The sequence below is a fragment of the Triturus cristatus genome, chromosome 5_2, assembly GCF_964204655.1.
Source record: "Triturus cristatus chromosome 5_2, aTriCri1.1, whole genome shotgun sequence".
NCBI lineage: Eukaryota > Metazoa > Chordata > Amphibia > Caudata > Salamandridae > Triturus > Triturus cristatus.
This window is the reverse complement of record NC_140588.1, coordinates 798,516,492-798,541,692: the sequence shown is the minus strand read 5'-3', so window position 1 is coordinate 798,541,692 and position 25,201 is coordinate 798,516,492. Positions and strand designations below refer to the sequence as shown.

The following is a 25,201-nucleotide window of genomic DNA, read 5'->3' as shown; positions in this document are numbered from 1 at the left end:
AATAGTAGAGAGTAGAAGAGAGAGAGAAGTAGAGAGTGAGTAGTAGAGAGAATAGTAGAGAGTAGAAGAGAGAGAGAAGTAGAGAGTGAGTAGTAGAGAGTGAGTAGTAGAGAAAGAGTAGTAGGGAGTAGTAGAGTAGTAGAGAGTGAGTAGTAGAGAGATAGTAGTAGAGAGTAGTAGAGAGTGGGTAGTAGAGTAGTAAAGAGTGAGTGGGAGAGAGTAGTAGAGAGTAGTAGAGTGAGTATTAGTGAGTAGTAGAGAGAGTAGTAGAGAGTAGTAGAGTAGTAGAGAGTGAGTAGTAGAGTGCGAGTAGTAGAGAGTGAGTAGTGGAGAGTGAATAGTAAAGAGTAGTAGAGAGCGAGTAGTAGAGAGTGAGTAGTAGGAAGTGAATAGTAGAGAGTGAGTAGTAGAGAGTAGTAGAGTGAGTAGTAGAGAGGGTGTAGTAGAGAGAGAGAGTAGAAGAGAGTAGTAGAGTGTGAGTAGTAGAGTAGTAGAGAGTGAGTAGTAGAGAGTAATAGAGTGAGTAGTAGAGAGTAGTAGAGTGAATAGTAGAGAGTGAGTAGTAGAGAGTAGTAGTAAAGAGTAGTAGAGAGTGAGCATTAGAGAGTAGTAGCGAGTGAGTAGTAGAGAGTAAGTAGTTTAATTTAAAAGGAACACAATGAGGGGGTTTATTTTGCCATAGAAATTATGATTAGTGCTGAAAAAAGAAAGATTAGGGCACATTTTGGGTGACTTCTCAAATCCTCTTCTATTTCATTAAATAATTCTGACATGCAGACTGAAACATGCACTTTCAATACCAGCAGCAGACTTCCCTGGTGAGCAGTAGCTTTACTACAGTGATCTAATAAGCAACTAGAGTGCTAACATTCCGAATTTATGGCAAATGTGTGACACATCTGAATGCCTTCTTGATGGAATCAAAGTAAAAACTGAAAGTATTTCCTACTGAGGAGACTGTAGTAAATGAGGAAATTAGGAAACTTTATAACAAATAAGTCTCCCAAGATGGCCACCAGAGACAAAAGAGCACAAATGTAGCACAAGTATCACCCAGATGTAGCCCAAGTATATCCCAAGTATAGCCCAATGACAGAATGTCCCAGAGAGAAAGAGTAGTAGAGAGTGAATAGTAGAGAGTAGTAGAGAGTGAGTAGTAGAGTGTGAGTAGTAGAGAGTAGTAGAGAGAGAGTAGTAGAGAGTGAGTAGTAGAGAGTAGTAGAGAGTGAGTAGTAGAGAGAGAGTAGTAGAGAGAGAGTAGTAGAGAGTGAGTAGTAGAGAGTGAGTAGTAGAGAGTAGTAGTGAGTGAGTAGTAGAGAGTGAGTAGTAGAGAGTAGTGGAGTAGTAGAGAGTAAGTAGTAGAAAGTAGTAGAGAATGAGTAGTAGAGTGAGTAGTAAAGAGTAGTGGAGAGCGAGTAGTAGAGAGCAAGTAGTAGAGAGTGTGTAGTAGAGAGTGAGTAGTAGAGAGTAGTAGAGAGTGAGTAGTAGAGAGAGTAGTAGAGAGTGAGAAGTAGAGAGAGTATTAGAGAGTAGTAGAGTAGTAGAGAGTGAGTTGTAGAGTGAGTAGTAGAGAGTAGTTGAGAGCAAGTAGTAGAGAGTGAGTAGTGGAGAGTGAGCAGTAAAGAGTAGTAGAGAGTGAGCAGTAGAGAGTGAGTAGTAGATAGAGTAGTATAGAGTGAGTAGTAGAGAGTGAGTAGTAGAGTGTAGTAGAGAGTGAGTAGTAGAGAGTGGTTCTCTCCCTCTAAAGCAGCTCTGCTGACCTGGTTCTCTGCCTCTAGAGCAGCTCTGATTACCTGGTTCTCTGGCTCTAAAGCAGCTCTGCTGACCTGGTTCTATGGCTCTAAAGCAGCTCTTGAGGCCTGATTCTCTGGCTCTAGAGAAACTCTGCTGACCTGGTTCTCTGGCTCTAAAGCAGCTCTGCGGACCTGGATCTCTCCCTCTAAAGAGCTCTGCTGACCTGGTTCTCTGGCTCTAAAGCAATTCTGCTGACCTGGTTCTCTGCCTCTAGAGAAGCTCTGCTGACCTGGTTCTTTGGCTCTAAAGCAGCTCTGATGACCTGGTTCTCTGGCACTAGAGCAGCTCAGCTGACCTAGTTTACTGGCTCTAAAGCAGTTCTGCTGACCTGGTTCTCTCCCTCTAAAGCAGCTCTGCTGACCTGGTTTTTCTGGCCAGTAGTAGAGAGTTAGTAGTAGAGAGTAGTAGAGAGAGAGTAGTAGAGAGGGAGTAGTAGAGAGTAGTAGAGAGTGAGTAGTAGAGAGAGAGTAGTAGAGAGTAGTAGAGTAGTAGAGATTGAGTAGTAGGGAGTGAGTAGTAGAGAGTAGTGGAGTAGTAGAGAGTAAGTAGTGGAGAGTAGTAGAGAGTGAGTAGTAGAGTGAGTAGTAGAGAGTAGTGGAGAGCGAGTAGTAGAGAGCAAGTAGTAGAGAGTGAGTAGTAGAGAGTAGTAGAGAGTGAGTAGTAGAGAGAGTAGTAGAGAGTGAGAAGTAGAGAGAGTAGTAGAGAGTAGTAGAGTAGTAGAGAGTGAGTTGTAGAGTGAGTAGTAGAGAGTAGTTGAGAGCAAGTAGTAGAGAGTGAGTAGTGGAGAGTGAGCAGTAAAGAGTAGTAGAGAGTGAGCAGTAGAGAGTGAGTAGTAGATAGAGTAGTATAGAGTGAGTAGTAGAGAGTGAGTAGTAGAGAGTAGTAGAGAGTGAGTAGTAGAGAGTGGTTCTCTCCCTCTAAAGCAGCTCTGCTGACCTGGTTCTCTGCCTCTAGAGCAGCTCTGATTACCTGGTTCTCTGGCTCTAAAGCAGCTCTGCTGACCTGGTTCTATGGCTCTAAAGCAGCTCTGCAGACCTGATTCTCTGGCTCTAGAGAAACTCTGCTGACCTGGTTCTCTGGCTCTAAAGCAGCTCTGCGGACCTGGATCTCTCCCTCTAAAGAGCTCTGCTGACCTGGTTCTCTGGCTCTAAAGCAATTCTGCTGACCTGGTTCTCTGCCTCTAGAGAAGCTCTGCTGACCTGGTTCTTTGGCTCTAAAGCAGCTCTGATGACCTGGTTCTCTGGCACTAGAGCAGCTCAGCTGACCTAGTTTACTGGCTCTAAAGCAGTTCTGCTGACCTGGTTCTCTCCCTCTAAAGCAGCTCTGCTGACCTGGTTTCTCTGGCCAGTAGTAGAGAGTGAGTAGTAGAGAGTAGTAGAGAGAGAGTAGTAGAGAGGGAGTAGTAGAGAGTAGTAGAGAGTGAGTAGTAGAGAGAGAGTAGTAGAGAGTAGTAGAGTAGTAGAGATTGAGTAGTAGGGAGTGAGTAGTAGAGAGTAGTGGAGTAGTAGAGAGTAAGTAGTAGAGAGTAGTAGAGAGTGAGTAGTAGAGTGAGTAGTAGAGAGTAGTGGAGAGCGAGTAGTAGAGAGCAAGTAGTAGAGAGTGTGTAGTAGAGAGTGAGTAGTAGGGAGTAGTAGAGAGTGAGTAGTAGAGAGAGTAGTAGAGAGTGAGAAGTAGAGAGAGTAGTAGGGAGTAGTAGAGTAGTAGAGAGTGAGTTGTAGAGTGAGTAGTAGAGAGTAGTTGAGAGCAAGTAGTAGAGAGTGAGTAGTGGAGAGTGAGCAGTAAAGAGTAGTAGAGAGTGAGCAGTAGAGAGTGAGTAGTAGAGAGTGAGTAGTAGAGAGTGGTTCTCTCCCTCTAAAGCAGCTCTGCTGACCTGGTTCTCTGCCTCTAGTACAGCTCTGCTTACCTGGTTCTCTGGCTCTAAAGCAGCTCTGCTGACCTGGTTCTATGGCTCTAAAGCAGCTCTGCAGACCTGATTCTCTGGCTCTAGAGAAGCTCTGCTGACCTGGTTCTCTGGCTCTAAAGCAGCTCTGCGGACCTGGATCTCTCCCTCTAAAGAGCTCTGCTGACCTGGTTCTCTGGCAATAAAGCAGTTCTGCTGACCTGGTTCTCTGCCTCTAGAGCAGCTCTGCTGACCTGGTTCTTTGGCTCTAAAGCAGCTCTGCTGACCTGGTTCTCTGGCTCTAGAGCAGCTCAGCTGACCTAGTTTACTGGCTCTAAAGCAGTTCTGCTGACCTGGTTATCTCCCTCTAAAACAGCTCTGCTGACCTGGTTTCTCTGGCTCAACAGCAGCTCTGCTGACCTGGTTCTCGGCCTCTAGAGCAGCTCTGCTGACCTGGGTCTCTGGCTCTAGAGCAGCTCTGCTGACCTGGGTCTCTGGTTCTGGAGCAGCTCTGCTGACCTGCTTCTTAGCCTCTAGAGCAGCTCTGCTGACCTGGTTCTCTGGCTCTACAACGGCTCTGCTGACCTGGTTTCTCTGGCTCTACAGCAGCCCGGCTGACCTGGTTCTCTGCACTCGCGATGCAGGCACCCGACTTCGCGAAAATATGTTTAAAAATAATATACGTTTATTATAAGTACAAATATATTATTTTTATGAATATCTTAGATAATCTCTTGCCCTAATATGTATATTAAAGACACATACATATCATTTTGGAACATAATTTTTTTTTGCGGGAGTCGCGTAGGAAGCATGCCCCAGCACGTATATGACGTCACGCGGAACCCACCACCGCGCAAGCATCTCATATCGTAATGTGCATGTGTCACGAATGCGCGGGAGCAGGAGTCGCAGACTGGTCGCATACCAATCGCGCACATCACGTAATATTAAATGTATATGATGTAACTGAAAAACACGCAGCCATCGCACATCGTACACGGATCCTTCATGACTTTTCTAAAATGGCAGCTAGAATCCGCGCACCCACCGTGATGTGTACGCTTTAGTGCGCGACTCCGAGCAAAATTTGGAAATTCTTTTTAAAAAAAAAAGTAAATAATATAAATATATTAAAATAAAAAATGAAAACAAAAAAATGTATCAATATTTCAGTTTGAATTCTTTTTTTTTTTTGCAATTTTCACAAAAATATATAATGTTATTTAATGAATAGAATATTTATAAATAAACAGTTAAAAAACTGTAGAAAATCAGTTCAAAAAATAGGTATAACTACTATCACACTTAAAAATTAGCATTTAAAAAAGCTTTGAAATTCACTGAAAAAATCCATAGGTTTCAGAGACTTTATAGTTAGAAATTAGCATTTAAAAAAGCTTTGAAATTCACTGAAAAAACCATAGGTTTCAGAGACCTTATAGTTAGAAATTAGCATTTAAAACACCTTAGAAATTCACAGAAAAAAACATAGGTTTCAGGGGTGTTATAGTTAGCTGGCCAGTTCACTCGTACAAAACCCTTGAAATTCCTCCGTTATAGTTAGTTCTGCTAACTATAACTCGCGCGCCCGCAATGCACTGCTGATGATGTCACATATTGCATCATTCATGACATGGTCAGTGACATCACTGATGACATCATCCACGTGAGAATCTGATACACCTCATCATACACTAGTATAACCTTTCATCACTCACTGTAAAATACAGAGTACCATATTTGAAACCATTGACACACCAATACCAGTTACTACATACCCACTCACTGATTCCTAAGTCTACACACACAACTACCCATTCAACAACATAATGATTTATACATGCAGTCACTAATTAATAGAACACTATCAAATGCACTTATACACATATATAGACTTTGACATCAGCAGTCATCTTAGTCGGCTATGCAGTCATCCTACTCACTCATGAAAAAAATAAAAAAATAATCACACTTACATTTACTCACACAATTATCCAACAACACCTCATTTATTTAAACACATAGTAACTCATAGTTAATAAGTTAAAAAATCACCATTACAATTAAACACTAATTCATATAGTTACTCTCACAATCACTGACTCTTACACATACTTATTTATATACACCAACTCTCACATACAATGCCTTTTATTGTTTTACTTTGTTGAAGATGTACAACTAAAACATATATTCGCTCACCAACACACAAATAAATACACTCAGTCACCCAAATAACTGTTTCCACATGCCCTCTTAAACCTATACACCTAGTCAATCAACCATTCACACATCTATGCATAGAGTTACACACACCCCATCCAACCACACACAAACTCAGTGTCCCATACAAATACTCACCCAACTAATCAATAACTAATATACACAATCATGTAGTTAGTGACCAACTGTTGCAGCATGTTATACAACAACAGAGACAATGATGCACACATTCACATAGTTTAGTTATTAATCCATGTATTAAGTGAGACACTTTTAATTACTCACTTAAACAGACAGTCAGACAGCTACTAAATCCTCCATCCATACAGTTATATATCCACTCAATCTTCAATACAGATTGGTATATATATAATACATATTTAAATTTCAAACTAAACCACATTCGCTGGATGATGTCATCAGTGATGTCATCGGTGATGTCATTTGAGATGTCATCAGTGATATCATCAGTGATGTCACTGACCATGTCATGAATGATGCAATATGTGACATAATCAGCAGAGCATTGCGGGCGCGCGAGTTATAGTTAGCAGAAATAACTATAACGAAGGAATTTCTATGGTTTTGTACGACTGAAATGGCCAGCTAACTATAACACCCCTGAAACCTATGTTTTTTTCTGTGAATTTCTAAGGTTTTTTAAATGCTAATTTCTAACTATAACGTCTCTGAAACCTATGTTTTTTTCAGTGAATATATATATATATAGGTTACGGGGACAATATAGTTAGGCTCAAATTTCCCTCATACAAAACCTGTAAAATTGAGAAGTTATAGTCACCTAAGCTAACTATAACCTACACCTCCGCAATGCACTGCTTATGACCTCACGTATTACATCAGTAATGACATGGTCATTGACATAACTGATGACATTATCCAGAGATTGGAAGTGTTTATTAAAAGTTTTCTGAGACTTAAAGATATGTACTAAGCTACTATATAAATTCAATTACTATTGTTTCTGTACTACTTGAACACTTCTCAACCCCAGCATCCGTGAATATGTGTGTGTGTGTGTGTACATATATATATATATATATATATATATATGACTTCTTTCCAACAGGATTCTGGATACACAGGAAACCAATGATGGGCACAGACCCAAAGTAAGTGCTTACGAAGTTTTTATTCTTCCATTGTCGTTGATACGCGTTTCGGCTCTGGCGAGCCTTGTTCACTCAACATGGATACAATTTTTTCGTGAACTTAAAGTGACCGTGCAAATTGAACTTTCCCCACTTGATCGGTACCCGTATAGACATAGAAAAAATACTCATACAATATAAAATTCATAAAGCCTGCATTTCGAATGGTAAATCATAAGAACATATAACTGGTTCTAGGTTCATTAAAATCACCAAATTTGTAGAGTTGCAAATGTCATTTTGTTGTACTGTTTGGTCATATTGTATTTTATATGTCTGGGTTTGAAACCAATTGCTACTTGTAAATTCTCGGTCACACTGGGGAAGAACATCATTATGTGCAAATAACAATAGTGAAATCATGTGAATATTACATTGAAGTTTTCTTGTTAAAACTCGAAACAAGTCATGAGTACAATTAAATATTAAATGTTAAAACCTGAGAACATGTCCAAAATTTGAAGTAGGTTTGGGTAAACTAATAAAGTGATCGTCAGCATAAAGGTGAAATACAGTGTGTAAAGCATGATAAGTAAAACATAGTATATAAAACGTCAGGAAACATGGTAACGATATTTGTGACCTTTAGAATATGACCATATGCTTTCAAGCAACACAAATTGTGTTCTAAAGTTCCGCCAATGTGTGCCTCTAAATATTGGCTGTTCATTCAGAAATGTGCAACTACTGTGCCCAAATTAGATAATAGATATGGGGTAAGTAAAGAGAATAGGTTTAAAATTCCAAATCCTAATTAAATACTGTAAATGATGAAAAAGGCAAAGTCCTACCCAATGTCAACTTGGTGATAACTCAATTGAGTAATCAACCAGGTTGGGTAAACTTGTGTGTATATGTTACTGTATGAATATACTTGACATCTTATAGACCCACCTACATGTTATTGACAAGAATACAAATGTACAAATAAATGAATAAATATATAAATATATAAATATATAAATATATATATAGATATGTTACATTCCATAAAATCTTAGATAAAAGATACATGTCAAACAGATTTAATAGTAAAGGATAAATTACCCTGTGTGTTTATATATTGGACTGCCTGTGGATGATACATGGTAGTGTTGCTACATCTATCGTGCACAAATAAAGAATTGCATAGAAAGTGTTTATAAGCATGTATAAAGATCTTCCGTCACATTAAGACCGTTAGGCTGCTTGGTGTCTAATTGTATAATGTATCTTGTTTCAAGTCTCCTGAGTTTGTATTCACGGTCACCACCTCTTCTGCTAGGGGGTACTGCATCTATTTCGAAGTAACTGAGATCTCTATTATTAGAGTGGTGGAATTTTTTGAAATGCCTTGCAACTGGGTATGTATTGTCTTCATTAGTGATTGCACGGAGGTGTTGTAAGACACGCTTGTGGACCTGGAGTTTGGTACTCCCAATATATTTTAAGCCACAAGGGCACATCAATACATAGATAGCAAATTCCGTTTTGCAAGTTAAAAGTTTAGTTATTTTGTATTTCACATTGCAAAAAGGGGTGGTATAGGTCACCATATTAATTCCATAAATACAAGCTTTACACGTCTTACATTTGAAGAAACCTTTGTCTGTTTGTAACCATGAGGTTTTTTCCATGATTTCAGGATTGATGGATACCAAACAATCTCTCATGGACGGTGCCTTGCTGTAGGTAATGGACACCCTCTGCGGTAGCAGGGGTCCTATTACCAGACCACACAATACTAGCGGCCAACACGATTGGATGATTTTGTGAATTGCCTTATGTTGTTTGCTGAAACCCATAATGAGGCGATACTCTTCCTTTGAATTAGTTTTGTCAGTCACATCACTACTCTCAGAGCTGTTAACTGTTTGTTTATCCTGCAATAAAATCTTTCTATCCACAGCCATGGTTTTAGAGATAGCTAGTTCAATGATTTTTAATGGGTATCCCCTTTCTAAGAATCTGGTTTTACTTGATTCTTGAGCGACTTTGATCAGTTAAAGTGCTGCATACCCGCTTTAATCGCAGCATTTCTCCATATGGTATGCTGTTTATTAGGTGTTGAGGGTGGGAGCTATCAGCATGTAGGATTGAATTGCCAGCTGTTTCTTTTCGATATATGCGTGTTTCTAATTTGTTATTATGTATATATATCTGTGTATCTAAAAAGTTAACTGTGGTGTCACTTATAGTAGCTGTGAATTGAAGATTTAGTGAATTGTAATTAAGGTTGTCAACAAATTGTTGCGCTCCTTCTATGCTACCTTGCCAAACCAGAAATAAATTGTCAATGTAGCGGAGCCATATTTTGATATTACTCTCAACTACATGTTGGTAATCTATATTGAGGACCAGCTCCTCCCACCAGCCCATGTGAAGACATGCATAGCTGAGAGAAAAGCTGGCCCCCATAGCTACTCCCCTCATCTGTTGGAAAAGGAGATTGCTAAACATGAAGATATTGTTCCTGAGGCAATACTCAATCATAGATATTAGCATTTCATTGTGTGACAAAAATTCCACTGAGCGTTGTGACAGAAAGAATCTAATAGCATTGATACCATCAGAGTGTTGAATACTAGATTATAATGCAGAGACATCGAGTGCCAACAGGAGATAATCTTTTTGCAATTTGAAGCCCTGAATTTTTCTGATAAAATCCCTCGTGTCACGTACATATGACGGCAATTTTTTAACAAAGACCTGTAAAAAGTAATCAACATAAATGGATGTATTCTCTAAGAGTCCTTCTTTTGCAGTTATTATGGGACGTCCCGGCGGGTTGGAGATGTTTTTATGGATCTTTGGAATGAAGTAAATTGACGGCGTTGTAGGATTGTCCTTTTTGTAAGAATTTAAATTCATCTTCACTGATCAGATCTTTTCTTCTCCAAAATGATAGTTTATGATAATAATCCTGATAAGTTGATTTTAGGTGAGCCGTGTTGGTACGACTGTAACAGTCTTTGTCATATATATATATATGTATATATATATATATATAGAGAGAGAGAGAGAGAGAGAGAGAGAGACCCAGTAGAAGGCAATTCACCGAAACGCGCCGGTCCGAGATTGTTGAGATAAAGGATTGTGCATTTTTTGCCATGTGAAAGCCAAATAAACATGAATTTTGTAAAAAAAAAAAACCTTGGAATAGTGGAGTTTGCTGGCCGGGTCCCGCCGCATTGGGTGTTCAGGAGGCCAGGCTTGTTCACCAACGGCTTACCCGTTTCAATTAGCCATTTTAAAGGCCGAGTTCACGTCATGTCACATGACTGAACTATATTGATAGTGCATTAGACAAAAGACTCGTAGTTTTTAGCATTCAAGTAGCGTGTAACGTCTTGTCAAAAATGATTTAAATTAAACATATGTGCACAATTTTCATAAACGGAATGTCTTTTACCAATAAAAAACATAATGTCCTTTGATAATGATCCGAATTACTAAAGTGACAACCTCCAAGCTAATAGAACATTCCTAATTACTGTTCTGCTTTATGAACGAAAATAAATCATCCGTTTGCAGAAATCCCATTATACAAGAGGATGTTTTTAAAGTCACATGACAACAATGCGCATTTAACAAAATCGTATATAACATTCTGCATTAATCCCTAGTGGTAAGTGTATGTCTTAATAACAAACATATCACGCTGTGCAAAATAGACAATGAATTCTGCCCTAGTGGGCTTATTTTACATGATGCTAGATTCTACTGTTATATTGTGCAAAAAATGAAAAACAATAAGATTAAAAACGGTGCAGAAGAATAGCCGATGCTGTAACTAAATTTCTATGCAATTCATTAATTATATACTATACCAGATGTGTAATTAAGTCTTCTTCAATATTTAATCCTGACGGAAAACGTGTGTTTAACTCCAGGATGTAGCAGGACTCCAATTTTCGCAGCTTTTTCTCTCTGTTGCCCCCTCATGCATTCAGAGGGATGCAATCTATCACAAAATACACAAGGCCTTGTGTATGTTTGTTGTGGTATGCCTCAAAATGTCGCGCAACGGGGTACGAACTATCCCCTTTGTGAATTGCTCTGAGATGCTGTAGCACTCTTTTGTGAACTGGATGGATCGTGCTGCCTACGTACCTCAGGCCACATGGGCACTGAAGGACGTAGACAGCAAATTCAGTTTTACAGGTAAAATGGCCTTTGATCTTCTTCTATGAAGTTGATTATTTCTGGTAGTATGTATGTATCTTTAATTTCCCTAAATCTAATCATTTTAAACAAAAACATTTGGTATGCGTTAGGGAATCAAACAAAATATACAAACAATAATATAAAATATTACCTATTTGAGCCACGTCCAAAGATTCAACCTGTATATTGAATCGGTAATATGAGGATGTTCTGTTTTCTAATCTATTTTTTATCTTAGAGATCACTTGCACTTGGGTGTCAGGTGATGTTGTCTTCAAAATTGCTTTGGCATCATACCTGCAAACAGATAAATATAATACTTTTTAATATGTTTATCCATAAGAATATTTGCATTAAAATCTATGTATAGTACTTGATAATGACTTGATAATAATTGTGAGAATTGATTCTATGTCAATAAAGAGCATTGCGAACTGAGCACATGCTAACATTAGATTGCATTTACACAGTTCTCCATCTTGCCCGATGTACCTGACTACCACGTGATGACTAATACCATTGTCTGTGCTAAATAAAGTATTGGTAGTACTTTCATGACAAAGCAGACAGTGTTCTCAGGAAAGTTTTCTCACTGCACTGAATCAAGGATGCATGTCTTCGTCCCAGGCTCACGCTAAAATAATGTATCAACTTAACTTTACTGCTAAAACTGTGAGAAAGACTGAATCTCAATGTATTGCTATTCTGAGAGAATTCTCAAAGGTATTCTATAGCAAATGTCGCTTCTAGCTTATCTCTCATTGGTCTAAACCCTAAGAACTGTGTATTGCCACAGTATGTATGAAAGTTTGTGTCTAGAGCTCTATTAAAGTACATGGATTTCTGTGAAGGTGCACAGACATAATATTGTGTTTTTTTTTTCGAACTACAGAAATATAATATTGAGTTTTAAATATCGTAGGGACAGAATATCGACATCAAGAATATCGGTGATCAGAATATCGACCCGAAGGTAAGAAATATCATTTTCGTTAATATCGAAGTTATTAATATCATTAGCAAAAATATTGTTGTTAATACTATCGATGTTTATGTTAGTGTTATGTATTTTAGTATGTATTTTATATGTATGTGTTCCACATTTTTTGTTATGTTTTGTATTTGTTTTTTAAAATATATGTATTAAATGTTTAGACGTTACTAAAAAATGTTAAAGTCAATTTTTGGTTTTAGTACCGTAGCGGGTTTTGGGTTTATAGGGGAATAGGGTGGGAAGTAATTTAATTATAGTAAATTAAATCATAATTTTTTGAAATTATTCATTAGTATCAATTAAATTTAGCATTTTAGTTCTGTAGCGAGATGTGTGTTTATGGGGGAATAGGGTGGGAAGTAATTTAATTGTAATTAAGCAATTATTAATATTTATTTATTGGTATTGATAATTAATTTATTGTTAATTAATTATTAATTGATCATTCATTGTTATTAATTGATTAATTGATAATTATATTAATTGAGTTAATTTTTTATTAGAGCCGGGTGTGGGTTTATAGGGGATTAGGGTGGGAAGTAATTTAATGTTATTCAAGTAATTGTTAATTTTAATTTATTGGTATTTATAATTAAGTTATTGTTAATTTATTTTTTAACTTATTATAGTATTAAAAAAAATAATTAATTGATAAGTATGTCATTTTTAACCCCTACGCTATCCAATACTTTCCCTCCTGTTGCACTCTCTGGAGTAGGAATAGTAATTTTTAGCCCTACGCTATCCAACACTTTCCCTACTGTTGCACTCACTGGAGTGAGAATAGTAATTTTTACCCCTACGCTATTCAACACTTTCCCTACTGTTGCACTCTGTGGAGTTGGAATAGTAAATTTAACTACTATGCTATCCAACACTTTCCCTACTGTTGCACTCCCTGGAGTAAGAATAGTACATTTTACCCCTACGCTACCCAACACTTTCCCTACTCCTGCACTCACTGGAGTGAGAATAGTAATTGTTACCCCTACGCTATCCAACACTTTCCCTACTGTTGCACTCTCTGGAGTTGGATTAGTTATTTTAACCCCTATGCTATCCAACACTTTTCCACCTGTTGCACTCTCTGGAGTGGGAATAGTAATTTTTACCCCTACGCTATTCAACACTTTCCCTACTGTTGCACTCACTGGAGTGGGAATAGTCATTTTTACCCCTACGCTATCCAACACTTTCCCTAGTGTTGTACTCTCTGGAGTTGGAACAGTAATTTTATTCCCTCCGCTATCCAATATTTTTCTGTATTGTTTTAGTTAATGTTGTGTAGTATTTATTTGAAATTTTTTAATTAGATATATATATATTTTTGATATTTTTATTTATATTATTTTTGTATGTGAATATATGTATTTATACTTTCACATTTTTTTTTTTTACAATTTATGACTTAATAAAATCATTATTTATGAATATTATTAAGTAAGTATATAATATATTTTTTATGTATATGTTTAATTTATTTTAACATTATGGTGCCGATTCCGATCCGGGTCGGAAAGTACTCCGACCGAGCCGGATCTGGAGTGTTTTCCGACCGAGCCGGAGTCCTGCAGTCCGACCGAGCGAGTACGATGCGGCCGTATGCTGCCAGGCTCGGTTTGGTTGGACTCCCATAGAAGTCAATGGGAGCCGGTCGTAACACGCGTACATGGGCTCCCATTGACTGAATGGGTACGTCTCGCGCAAGGGCGCCCGCTACAGTGGGTACGCGTCGGTGCCATCTGCACCGTACATGCCTGTGTTGGGGGGACCCTTGGTTCTCCCCCTGTGTCCGAGTTGTAGGGCTGCGGGTGACAGGGGGTCCGATGCGGCCCCCCAAAGGCAATCACACGGACGTTTTGCGAGCCAGACACTCCAGCTCGCACAGGCTGTCCAACGCATGCATCGTACTGGCTCGGTCGTAAATCGCAATTCATTGCACGTCACGGTTAGCTTACGACCGAGACGTACGGAGCGGTTCAGACCCGGAAACGACTTGGTCGGTTAATTTCACGTAGCTCGCATCGTACTTGCTCGCTCGTACAGCTGTACGAGTCGGGCGGAAAACACGCGTACGGCTCGTAGTTTTTCCGGCTGGATCGCGTTCGGTGCCCTTCCGACCCGGATCGGAATCTGCCCCTTGATGTATTAGTTATGATTTTTTTATATTTTAAAATATTTTTAACTATGTTTCTTTTATTATATGTGTTATTTACTTTATTTTATATTATTTCTTTAAAATTAAAAAAAAACAATATTTTTAACAATGATATTTTTGATATCGATATTTTTTTTCAATATTTTTGTACTTACCATGATGTAGATAGGATGTCGATATTTTTGACTTCGATATTTTTGTCACGATATTTTTGTACCTCGATATTGTCATAGTTGATATTTTGTCAGTGATTTTTCTGTGAATAGGGGGACCCTCTTTTCCCCGCCTTCGAAGGGAAATCTATGCCGGATTTTATTAAGAACTGTACTGAGTTCTTTGGACTTCTGACTCATATGCTTTACCACTAAACTTGCTCATGGCACCATTATTGTAAATTGTCTAATAATTCTTTATATAAAGCATTGGACCGAAAATCCTTGTGTGTCAATATTATGAGAAGGTTACCGCCTATATATATTTCCCTAATCAAAGTGAGTGGTGATTAAAATCAAGGAGAACCAAATTCGATATCGAGACTACACCGCTCCTCGTCCTAGCAGTTGGCACACTCCAGGAGTTAGAATTTAAGACCGAATTTGACACCTACAACTACTATAAATGGTTTATATTCTTTAATTTTATTTTGTATCTGTTTATTTCATATTACACTCATGTAACCCTGGGCGTAGTTCGCGAAGTAGCGCTACGCGTAGCTATGCAAAATGCACTTCGCACCACGCGAGCTACGCGTACCACTTTGTGAACTGCGTAGTACCCTGTTCGCACTGTGCAAGATGCCGTTTTCAATGATTGCACAGTGCGGACAAGCATCCGGCACTGTGCAATCATTGAAAACGGCATCTTGCACAGTGCAAGCTGTAGTTTTCTGCCGCTCGAGTAGATTTTTACTCGAGCGGCAGCTTTCTCAACGCGGACTGGTAGTTTCTCATCGCGAGCGGTGCGAGCCTAGGCGACCACTCGCAATGAGAAACCTGACCTATCCGCGTTGAGAATCTCGCTGGGAGGTTTATTTTCCACGCTCGCGATCGGCAACTTGATGTTGCTGATCGCGAACAAGGAAAAAGTCTCGCCGGGATATCATTTTGCTTGCTCACAGTCGCCAACTTGACGTTGAGGACTGCGAGCAAGCAAAAAATGACCGCTGCACTACGCCATGCGTGTTTGCACTGTGCTATGTGCAATTCGCGTAGTGCGAAGTAGTGCAAACTTTGCAAACTACGCGAGCGTAGCGTAGTGCTTTGCCCAGGGTTACACTCATGCAAGCTTTTGGCCTTGAAATAACAGTCCTGAGAATTTACTTTTGATGCCCTCGTAGAGGTAAATGAATGACGTTACTGCATACACCACAATGGTTAAATGTACTTGATTTGCTTAATAATCAGTGATGGGCGGTGATATTTTAGTAGGTGTAGGTAGGTACCTACCACTCAATTACACAATCACAACATAAGGCCCGGTGAAGGCTTCGATAAATTATTCCCTTGCTCAACTCTTGATAGCTGACTGGGAACAGGCAGGCTTAACTTAGGAGACAACCATTTAAAAACGACAGTACATTAAAAAAGTAAGACACAACACACAATAAAATTCCAACATCAATTTATAAATTATGAAATATTTTTATGATTAAAATGACACCAAAATGACAAAGATCCAATGTAAGAGATATGAATTTTTAAAGAATGAACACTTTCTATTGTCTAAAAGCCAAACGAGCCAAATTGGGGCATCTGGTCACGCTTGACCTGGACAAAGTCAAAGTTTCTGGCTGACTATGATGGAGCACGGCTCAGATACATTAACTGGTAGGGCCTTGTCAAGTTTATACCTTCTGCCTATGGGGCCCATTAGGATGGCGGTCGGAAAATGACTCCAACCGCCATGGTAGCGGGAAAAGACCACCCGCTAGGACCGTGGCATAAATGCCGGTCCAATTAGGATGCTCCGCATTCGAAATCTGACCGCTGCGGTCAGATTTCGGAAGTTAACAGTGCGGCAGTTGCTGCTGCCAGCAGCATCGCTGCGATGTGAAAAGGAGCATGTCCTGCAAATCCCTGCACTGGGTGGCAGGCACTGGACAGTGCCTGCAACGTGGTACAGGGAAATGGTACCCCCCCAGTGCACCCACACCCCCCAAACACATTGGGGGCACGCATTGGCCCCCAGAACCAGTCTCCGCCAGCCTTTCAATGGCGGTCCCACCGCAGCAGAAAGGCTGGCTACCGCCGGCATCCTAATCACGTCGGTGGTGCTTAGCCCTGCTCCGCAACAATTGTAGTGGTCCAGCTCCACCCACAAGACAAGCAAGCGGACTGCAACCAGCGGAAATGTGGCAGGCAGAAAATCTCACCGCCGCGGTCACGACTGCAATGCTAATCGAACCGGCGATTTCCTGGCTTTCGGCGGCGGGCGGATGGCCGCTACCGGACCGGCAGCGGTCATCCGCCCGCCAACCTAATCGACCCCAAAGTCACTATTTTAAAGCTTTTTCTCTTGACGTCGAGGGAGACTCCTCTTCAGGCTAGTTTTGGGGACAACAGCGGCTTGGCCCAGAGCGATGCCTCGTGCAACTCTTGGAAGTCTCATCAACGACAAAAAGCTTTGGAACTTCAGCAGGGCAAACCTGAATTTCAGGCCGAGATGCAGTTCAACATCACTGGCTTGACTCTGGAGGATGGTTTGGTCAACTTATGGAGCTTTTTGACAAAAATTCTCAAAATGATCTTAAACTTCTGGATCTTCTTCCAGATGGTCTTTATGGAATTCCTAAGTGTCCATAACACCAATCCAAGGTTCCAGAATTTCTGAGTTGTTTCTTGGGACATTAGGACCACAATTCTCACAATGCACACGGCCAAGTCCTTGAAAGCCCAGTTGAAGGTGTGCACTTGGGTTATTTTGTTGGAGATAATGTAGGATGAGCTCTTTTAACCTGTTGCTTTCAGGGAGTGTAGTCCTTCAATTTCCACAGCAAGGCAAAGTCCTTTTGGGTTGAAGTCCAAGGGTCCAGCAGGGCAGTCCTTCTTCATTTTGTAATTTCAGGGCAGGGAGTTTCTGAGTTGCTCTGCAGCTTTCCCGTATTTATCCAGGCTTCTGGGCTGGCAAGCAAGGGTGCACCCCTGACTAATCCGGCGCAGGGTGCCACCCTCAATGATGACCACTTTCCCTGAAATGTGGCAAATTCTTGTCTCAGAAAGCACTATTCTTTAAAATCCAAAATGGAGGAAATTTGTCCAGGAGCTTAAGGTCGGGCTTAGCCAAACCACTGTTGTGCCGAACTTCCCCTAGCACTCCCCTTCCAGTACCTCTGCTAATTCAATTACAGGGGCTCCTATCTGGCTGGGGTGCAGGAAGTGGGGGTGGGCCTTGTTCCTATTCTCAGTGTCTTTCACACTTTGAAGACCAAAGGTCTCTTTTGCTATGTTACCGAACACTACTCTTGTTGCATGTGCTAAAATTGATTTGTGAAACTTGCTTTGTTTTTAACTATTGCTTGCAGTTTGCACATTCTGTTGTTTAAATGTGAGGGAACAAAGGGAGGAGAAAGCAGCTGAAAAGTGGTGGTTCCACTTTTTATCTGCCATTTTTAGTTCATTGGGACACGGAGAGGTGCAATTTTGAGTCAGTGGGCTCACTAGTCCACATATACTTAAAAAGAGGCGCTGCCCGGACGCCGTAAGGTCTCTCTTGCTATTTTTTCTGAACGTTAGCTACCCTTGTTGCATGTGTTAAAACTGATATCTGAACCTTGCTTTATTTTTAACTATTACCTGCAGTTTGCACATCCTGTTGTTTGAATTTGAGGGTAATGCAGGGAGGACAGAGCAGCTAAAACACGGTGGTTCTGCTTTCTTTCAGCCATTTTTCCTTCATTGGGATGCGGAGAGGCACCATTTTGAGTCAGTGCACTCTCTAGTCCACATGTACTTAAAGAGAGGTGCTGCACGGATGCCATAAGGTCTCTCTTGCTATTTTACTGAACACTACCCTTGTAGCATGTGTTATAATATATTGTTTTTAACTATTACCTGCAGTTTGTACATCCTGTTGTTTGAATTTGAGGGTAATGCAGGGAGGACAGAGCAGCTAAAACACGGTGGTTCTGCTTTCTTTCAGCCATTTTTCCTTCATTGGGATGCGGAGAGGCACCATTTTGAGTCAGTGCACTCTCTAGTCCACATGTACTTAAAGAGAGGTGCTGCACGGATGCCATAAGGCCTCTCTTGCTATTTTACTGAACACTACCCTTGTAGCATGTGTTATAATATATTGTTTTTAACTATTACCTGCAGTTTGCACATCCTGTTGTTTGAATTTGAGGGTAATGCAGGGAGGACAGAGCAGCTAAAACACGGTGGTTCTGCTTTCTTTCAGCCATTTTTCCTTCATTGGGATGCGGAGAGGCACCATTTTGAGTCAGTGCACTCTCTAGTCCACATGTACTTAAAGAGAGGTGCTGCACGGATGCCATATGGTCTCTCTTGCTATTTTACTGAACACTACCCTTGTAGCATGTGTTATAATATATTGTTTTTAACTATTGCCTGCAGTTTGCACATCCTTTTGTATGAATTTGAGGGGAACGCAGGGAGAAGGGCGCAGCTAAAACGCAGTGGTTCTGCTTTCTTTCAGCCATTTTTTCTTCATTGGGACACCAAGAGGCACAATTTAAGACTCAGTGGGCTCTCTAGTCCACATGTACTTAAAGAGAGTTGCTGCACGGATGCTGTATGGTCACTTTTGCTATTTTACTGAACGCTAGCTACCCTTGTTGCATGTGTTCAAACTGATATCTGAAACGTGCTTTATTTTTAACTATTACCTGCCGTTTGCACATCCTGTTGTTTGAATTTGAGGGTAATGCAGGGAGGACAGAGCAGCTAAAACACGGTGGTTCCGCTTTCTTTCAGCCATTTTTCCTTCATTGGGATGCGGAGGTGCCATTTTGAGTCTGTGCACTCTCTAGTCCACGTGTAATTAAAGAGAGGTACTGCACGGATGCCGTAAGGTCTCTCTTGCTATTTTACTGAACGCTACCCTTGCTGCATGTTTTAAAAAAAAAATTCTGGAACTTGTTTTGTTTTTAACTATTACCTGCAGTTTGCACATCCTATTGTTTGAATTTGAGGAGAGAGGAGCTAAAACACGGTGGTTCTGCTTTCTTTCGGCCATTTTTCCTTCATTGTGACTCGGAGAGGCACCATTTTGAGTCAGGTGCCCTCTCTAGTCCACATGTACTTAAAGAGAGGAGTTGTGCAGACGCCGTAAGGTCTCTCTTGCTATTTTACTGAACACTACCCTTGTTGCATGTTTTATAATTGATTTCTGAAACTTGCTTAGTTTTCAACTATTATCTGCAGTTTGCACATCCTGTTGTTTAAATAGGAGGGGAATGCAGGGAGGAGGGTGCAGCTAAAACACGGTGCTTCCGATTTCTTTCAGCCATTTTTCCTTCATTGGGACACGGTGAGGCGCCATTTTGAGTCAGTGGACTCTCTAGTCAACATTGACTTAAAGAGTGGTGCTGCGGGGACCCCATAAGGTCTCTCTTGCTATTTTACTGAACGCTACCCTTGTTGCATAAGTTAAAATTGATTTCTGAAACTTGCTTTGTTTTTAACTATTACCTGCAGTTTGCACATCCTGTTACTTGAATTTGAGGCGAATAGAGGGAGGATGGAGCAGCTAAAACGCGGTGGTTCCGCTTTCTTTCAGACATTTTTCCTTTATTGGGATGTGGAGAGACACCATTTTGAGTCAGTGCACGCTCTAGTCCATATGTACTTAAAGAGAGGTGCTGCAAAGACACCGTAAGGTCTCTCTTGCTATTTTACTGAATGCTACCCTTGTAGCATATGTATAATATATTTCTGAAACTTGCTTTGCTTTTAACTATTACCTGCAGTTTGCACATCCTTTTGTATGAATTTGAGGGGAACGCAGGGAAAAGGGAGCAGCTAAAACGCGGTGGTTCCGCTTTCTTTCAGCCATTTTTTCTTCATTGGACACGAAGAGGCGCCATTTAAGACTCTGTGAGCTCTCTAGTCCACATGTAGTTAAAGAGTGTTGCTGCACGGACGCCGTAAGGTCTCTCTTCCTATTTTACTCAACGCTACCCTTGTAGCATGTGTTGAAATTGATTTCTGAAACTTGATTTGTTTTGAACAATTACCTGCGGTTTGCACATTCTGTTTTTGAATTTGAGGGAACAGAGGGAGGAGAAAGCAGCTGAAATGTGGTGGGTCCGCTTTATTTCAGGCATTTTTTCTTCATTGGAACGCGGAGCGGCACCATTTTGACTCAGTGTGTGCTCTAGCCAACATGTACTTAAAGAGAGGTGCTGCGCAGATGCCGTAATGTCTTTCCTGTAATTTTACTGAACGCTACCCTTGTTGCATGTGTTATAATTGATTTCTGAAATTTGCTTTGTTTTTAACTATTACCTGCAGTTTGCACATCCTGTATTTGGATTGGAGGGGAACACAGAGAGGAAGGAGCAGCTAAAACGCTGTGGTTCCGCTTTCTTTAAGCCATTTTTCCTTCATTGGGATGCTGCAAGACGCCGTTCTGACTCAGTTTACGCTCTAGTCCACATGTATTTAAAGAGAGGTGTTGCACAGACACCGTAAGGTCTCTCTTGCTATTTTACTGAACGCTACCCTTGTTGCATGTGTTGAAATTGGTTTCTGAAACTTGCTTTGTTTGTAGATATTACCTGCTGTTTGCTCATCCTGTTGTTTGAATTTGAGGGGAACGCAGGGAGAAGGAAGCACCTAAAAAGCAGTGGTTCCACTTTCTTTTGGTCATTTGTCCTTCATTGGGACGCGGAGTAGCGCCATTTTGAATCAGTGAACTCTCTAGTCCACATGTACTCAAAGAGAGGGGCTGTGCGGATGCCGTACTGTCTCTCTAGCTATTTTACTGAACGCTTCCCTTGTTGTGTGTGTTAAAATTGATTTCTAAAACTTGCATTGTTTTTTACTATTACCTGCAGTTGGCACATCCTGTTGTTTGAATTTGAGGGGAATGCAGGGAGGAGGGAGCAGCTAAAACACAGTGGTTCCGCTTTCTTTCGGACATTTTTCTTCATTGGGATAAGGAGAGGCGCCATTTTCAGTCAATGCGTGCTCTAGCCTACATGTACTTAAGGAGAGGCGCTGCGCAGACGCGCAGGGACGTGTGCAGTGGCTGTGCCGCTGGCACACCAAAGGCGCACCTCAGGCAAGCACGTCTGCACCTGTCAGCGTCCCGGAGGCAAATATGCCTCTTTTCTGCCAGACAGCAAGCGAAGATTAGTGTATGATGGTGCTACTTTACGAAAATTATCTCTAGAGGTATCCTGCCCAGCAGATTCCATCGCTGGGCGGGGAAGGGCGAGCCTCATTGTTAACATTGACATTGGGCCCCTACAGTCGTAGTTGAGAATAGCTTCATCCACTTCCTTCACCACAATCTTAGACCCAGGTTAGGAGAGTTTTCTGCAATGCTGTTAAACATTTGTTCTTTGCAGAAATATTATCTACAGGTTTTCGAAATACTTCAGGACTATTCTCAACCTGACCTGCTGTTTTTAACAGAGAATTGGCTTGATGAGTCCTCCAATCCCACCTTAGTAACAGCTATCCTGCAAGGGTATAACATTCTTAAGAAAGACTGTGCAATAGGCAAAGGGGAGTGGCAATTATTTTTAAACAGGACTTCGACTGCATCGCCATTACTCTGGGCGAACTTGATGGAGCAGTGTTTGGGTTTCTGCTGCTCCTCATCGCCCCATCAATCCTTAGCTGGTGCCTTGGTCTATAGGCTGCCTGGCTCGGCAGGGTCGTTTCTGAATTCCTTAAACCATATTTTGGCACCCTAGCTTCTTAAAAATCTCTTTTTTGATTCTGGACAGTCTAACTCTCCATATGGCTAAACCTCTGGAGGAGGAAGCAATCTCTCCTAAAGATACTCTTTCAGCTCTTAGCCTCATCCCATATGTGCTTCAACCAACGCACAGGGCAGGACATATTCTAGACCAAATTTTCTCTAATGTCACACTTAAAGTAGTTGATCACTTACCACTAACCATGTTGGACCACTACTTAGTGAGGCTTAGCTGGCCTACATCTAATAAAAGGCAGACACATTCCATAGATACTCGAACAACGTCTAGAACTTTCCATAGAATCTCTCCAAACTGACCTGGGAAAAGCCCTGGAATCTTCTATGCCCCCTCTCTCAGGTAATCCAGAGACTGATGCCTTCCAGTGAGATGCTTGGATCTCTCAGAGTGTAAATGAGCTAGCTCCAACTGTGGCAAGACATTCTTATAAAACAAAGCAATCTGCTCCTTGGTTTAATGAAACATTAAAAACAAGTAAGGAGTGTAAGCACCTGGAAAGGCAATGGCAGAGAAACTATAGTTTGGAAGATAAACTTAATTATCAATTGGCTTTGAAGGCTCATTACGCAAAAGTCAACAAAGTGAAAAGAGCCTTTTTTGAGGAAAAAATTGAGGAATCTGACAACAAATCAAAGGAGATTTTTACAATTGTTAAAACCTTCCTTAATCCCGAGGCCACCACTGGGGATCACCAACCTTCAGCGAAATGGACTAACTAATTGGCAGAGTTTTCTCATGATAAAATTGTTGCCGTAAAAATTCTTTGGATACTATGCCCGAATGTGATCATCACAACACGATGTCGCCTGACCCGAGAATGATTATGGGGTTATCCCCACACTTCTTCACCTACCCCCAATGTCTCCAGAGGAATCTTTATCTGACATCAATCGATTGAAGTTGGGCTTCCCTGCCAATCCCTTGCATGCTCAGCTTCTGACCAAGGTGGCACCGGCCATCAATTCAGTAGTCAATAAAGTTTGTAATGCCTCATTAACCTCTGGACTAATGCCCTGTGCATGGAAACATGCCAAAATTCTTCCACTACTCAAAAAAATATCAGCCGATCATAACGTTCTAGCCAACTACCGATACATATCTCTAATTCCTGCCTTCTCTAAAGTGCTGGAAAAACATGTCAATTCCATCATCTCAAACTACCTTGAAAATAACAATCTGCTGTATTCCAGTCAATCTGGTTTTAGAACTAGCTGAAGCACAGAAACAGCGCTGTTAGAGGTTACTGAGCACATCAAAGAGAAGTTGGACCATGGAGGAAGTGCCGTCTTCTTTATGTTGGATCTCTCAGCAGCCTTCCACACTGTCCCCCATGACAGACTACTAAAGTGGCTCCAGAGTATTGGAATTGGTGATATGGCTCTAAAGTGGCTAACCTCATTTCTCGATAATAGAAGTTAGGAAGTATGGATTCCTCCATATACTTTCCCCATCCAGAATCTGAAGGTTGGTGTCCCAAAGGGCTCAGGTCTGAGCCCTACATTGTTTAATGCTTATCTGACTCCACTTGCAGATTTGGCTGAATCATGTGGGGCCAAAATAATATCCTACATGGATGACACCCAGCTTTTCTTTATGTGTGAAAAAGGGGTAGACTTTGAGGGTGCGAATATGCCTCTCTAAGGTGTTTATTGGTTGTCCATAAACCAACTTAAATGTAATCCCCATAAATCTGAGATCGTCTCATTTGGAACCCCACCCTCTGAGGACTGGAGATCTTGGTGGCCCCAGGATACGCCTCCACAAGCGGCTCTTCAAAACTTGGTAAAAAAACCCAGGCATTCAAATTGATAACTCTTTATCCATGAAATCCCAAATTCAAGCGGTGGTTGGCACCTGTTTTGGGCCGCTATGAGCACTGGGGAAATTTCTCACCCCTTTTGTCTACTACCACTAGGAAAATAGTGATCCAGGCTCTAATCACTTCCAGACTTGATTATGGAAATGTTCTATATTAGGGTCTGCCGGACTATCTTTTGAACCGCAAGTGGTTCAAAACGCAGCAGCGAAACTAATCCTTAACTTGGCTCCCTGAACTCATATGTCCCCTCATCTCGTGGCTCTGCATTGGTTGCCTGTGAGAAAGAGGATTCAATTTAAGGCACTTGTTGTGGCATTTAAAGCTCTACATGGCACCGGTACCAGTTACATCAAGACGAGAATATTGTACTACACCCCTTCCAGAACTCTGCGGTCCTCATCCAGTCATCTGGCCATCATTCCCAGGGTCCAATGGGTTAAAACTAGCGGTTGATCCTTTACATTCCTGGGGCCCATGCCTGAAACCAACACCCTTTGGCTCTTAGAGCCACAGCAGAATTGTCTCCTTTCAGGAAGCAACTAAAAACCTGGCTATTCTACAATTAAGAGCTCCCTAGGTATGGGTGGTAGAATCCTGACAGCGCTGGGACACTCTACGGAGTAGCTGTGTGCTTTCTAAATGTTGTTACATTCATTCATTCATTCACCGGTTTGGCTTCTCAGCCCCCTTCCTGCCTTTTGCTTTGCAATTGCAGATCTCCTACCACCAGATGTGTCTGTTTCCTTTCAGGACACTTCACACCTCATCAGAGCAGTTTGGCTCAGCCTGTGAAAGGCTAGCCAATCGGGAAAGGCTGCTCTATAGCGAGATTCAGGCACATGACAGAAGCAAGTTCTACAACTTCTTTTCTGTCATAGTTGCAATCAATCTAACCTCACGTTGTTGGATTTATTCAATAGTTAGACTTTATTAAAGTTTAATAAAGTCTTCCCATGTTATCCTAATGTACTACAATGGGGGGAAATTAAATTGGCAGTTTTTCCCTCACCAAGGCATATACAACATCTTTTGAATTGTCCCTGCTTACAGTTGCAAGGCACCATAACCCCGGGGCACCTAGGGTAGACCTTAGGAGTGACTTATATG

General features: G+C 41.0%; 1 protein-coding gene across 1 annotated transcript in view; it reads right to left on the bottom strand.

The window, feature by feature from the left end:
• The window catches only part of ADGRG4 (adhesion G protein-coupled receptor G4), a 1,724,535-nt gene that overhangs the window by 1,036,822 nt on the left and 662,512 nt on the right, over window positions 1-25,201 (bottom strand). Inside the window, exon 13 of the mRNA XM_085607949.1 lies at window positions 11,369-11,514. Coding sequence (XP_085464075.1) covers window positions 11,369-11,514 — 146 coding nt within the window. The remainder of the gene's footprint in view (window positions 1-11,368; window positions 11,515-25,201) is intronic.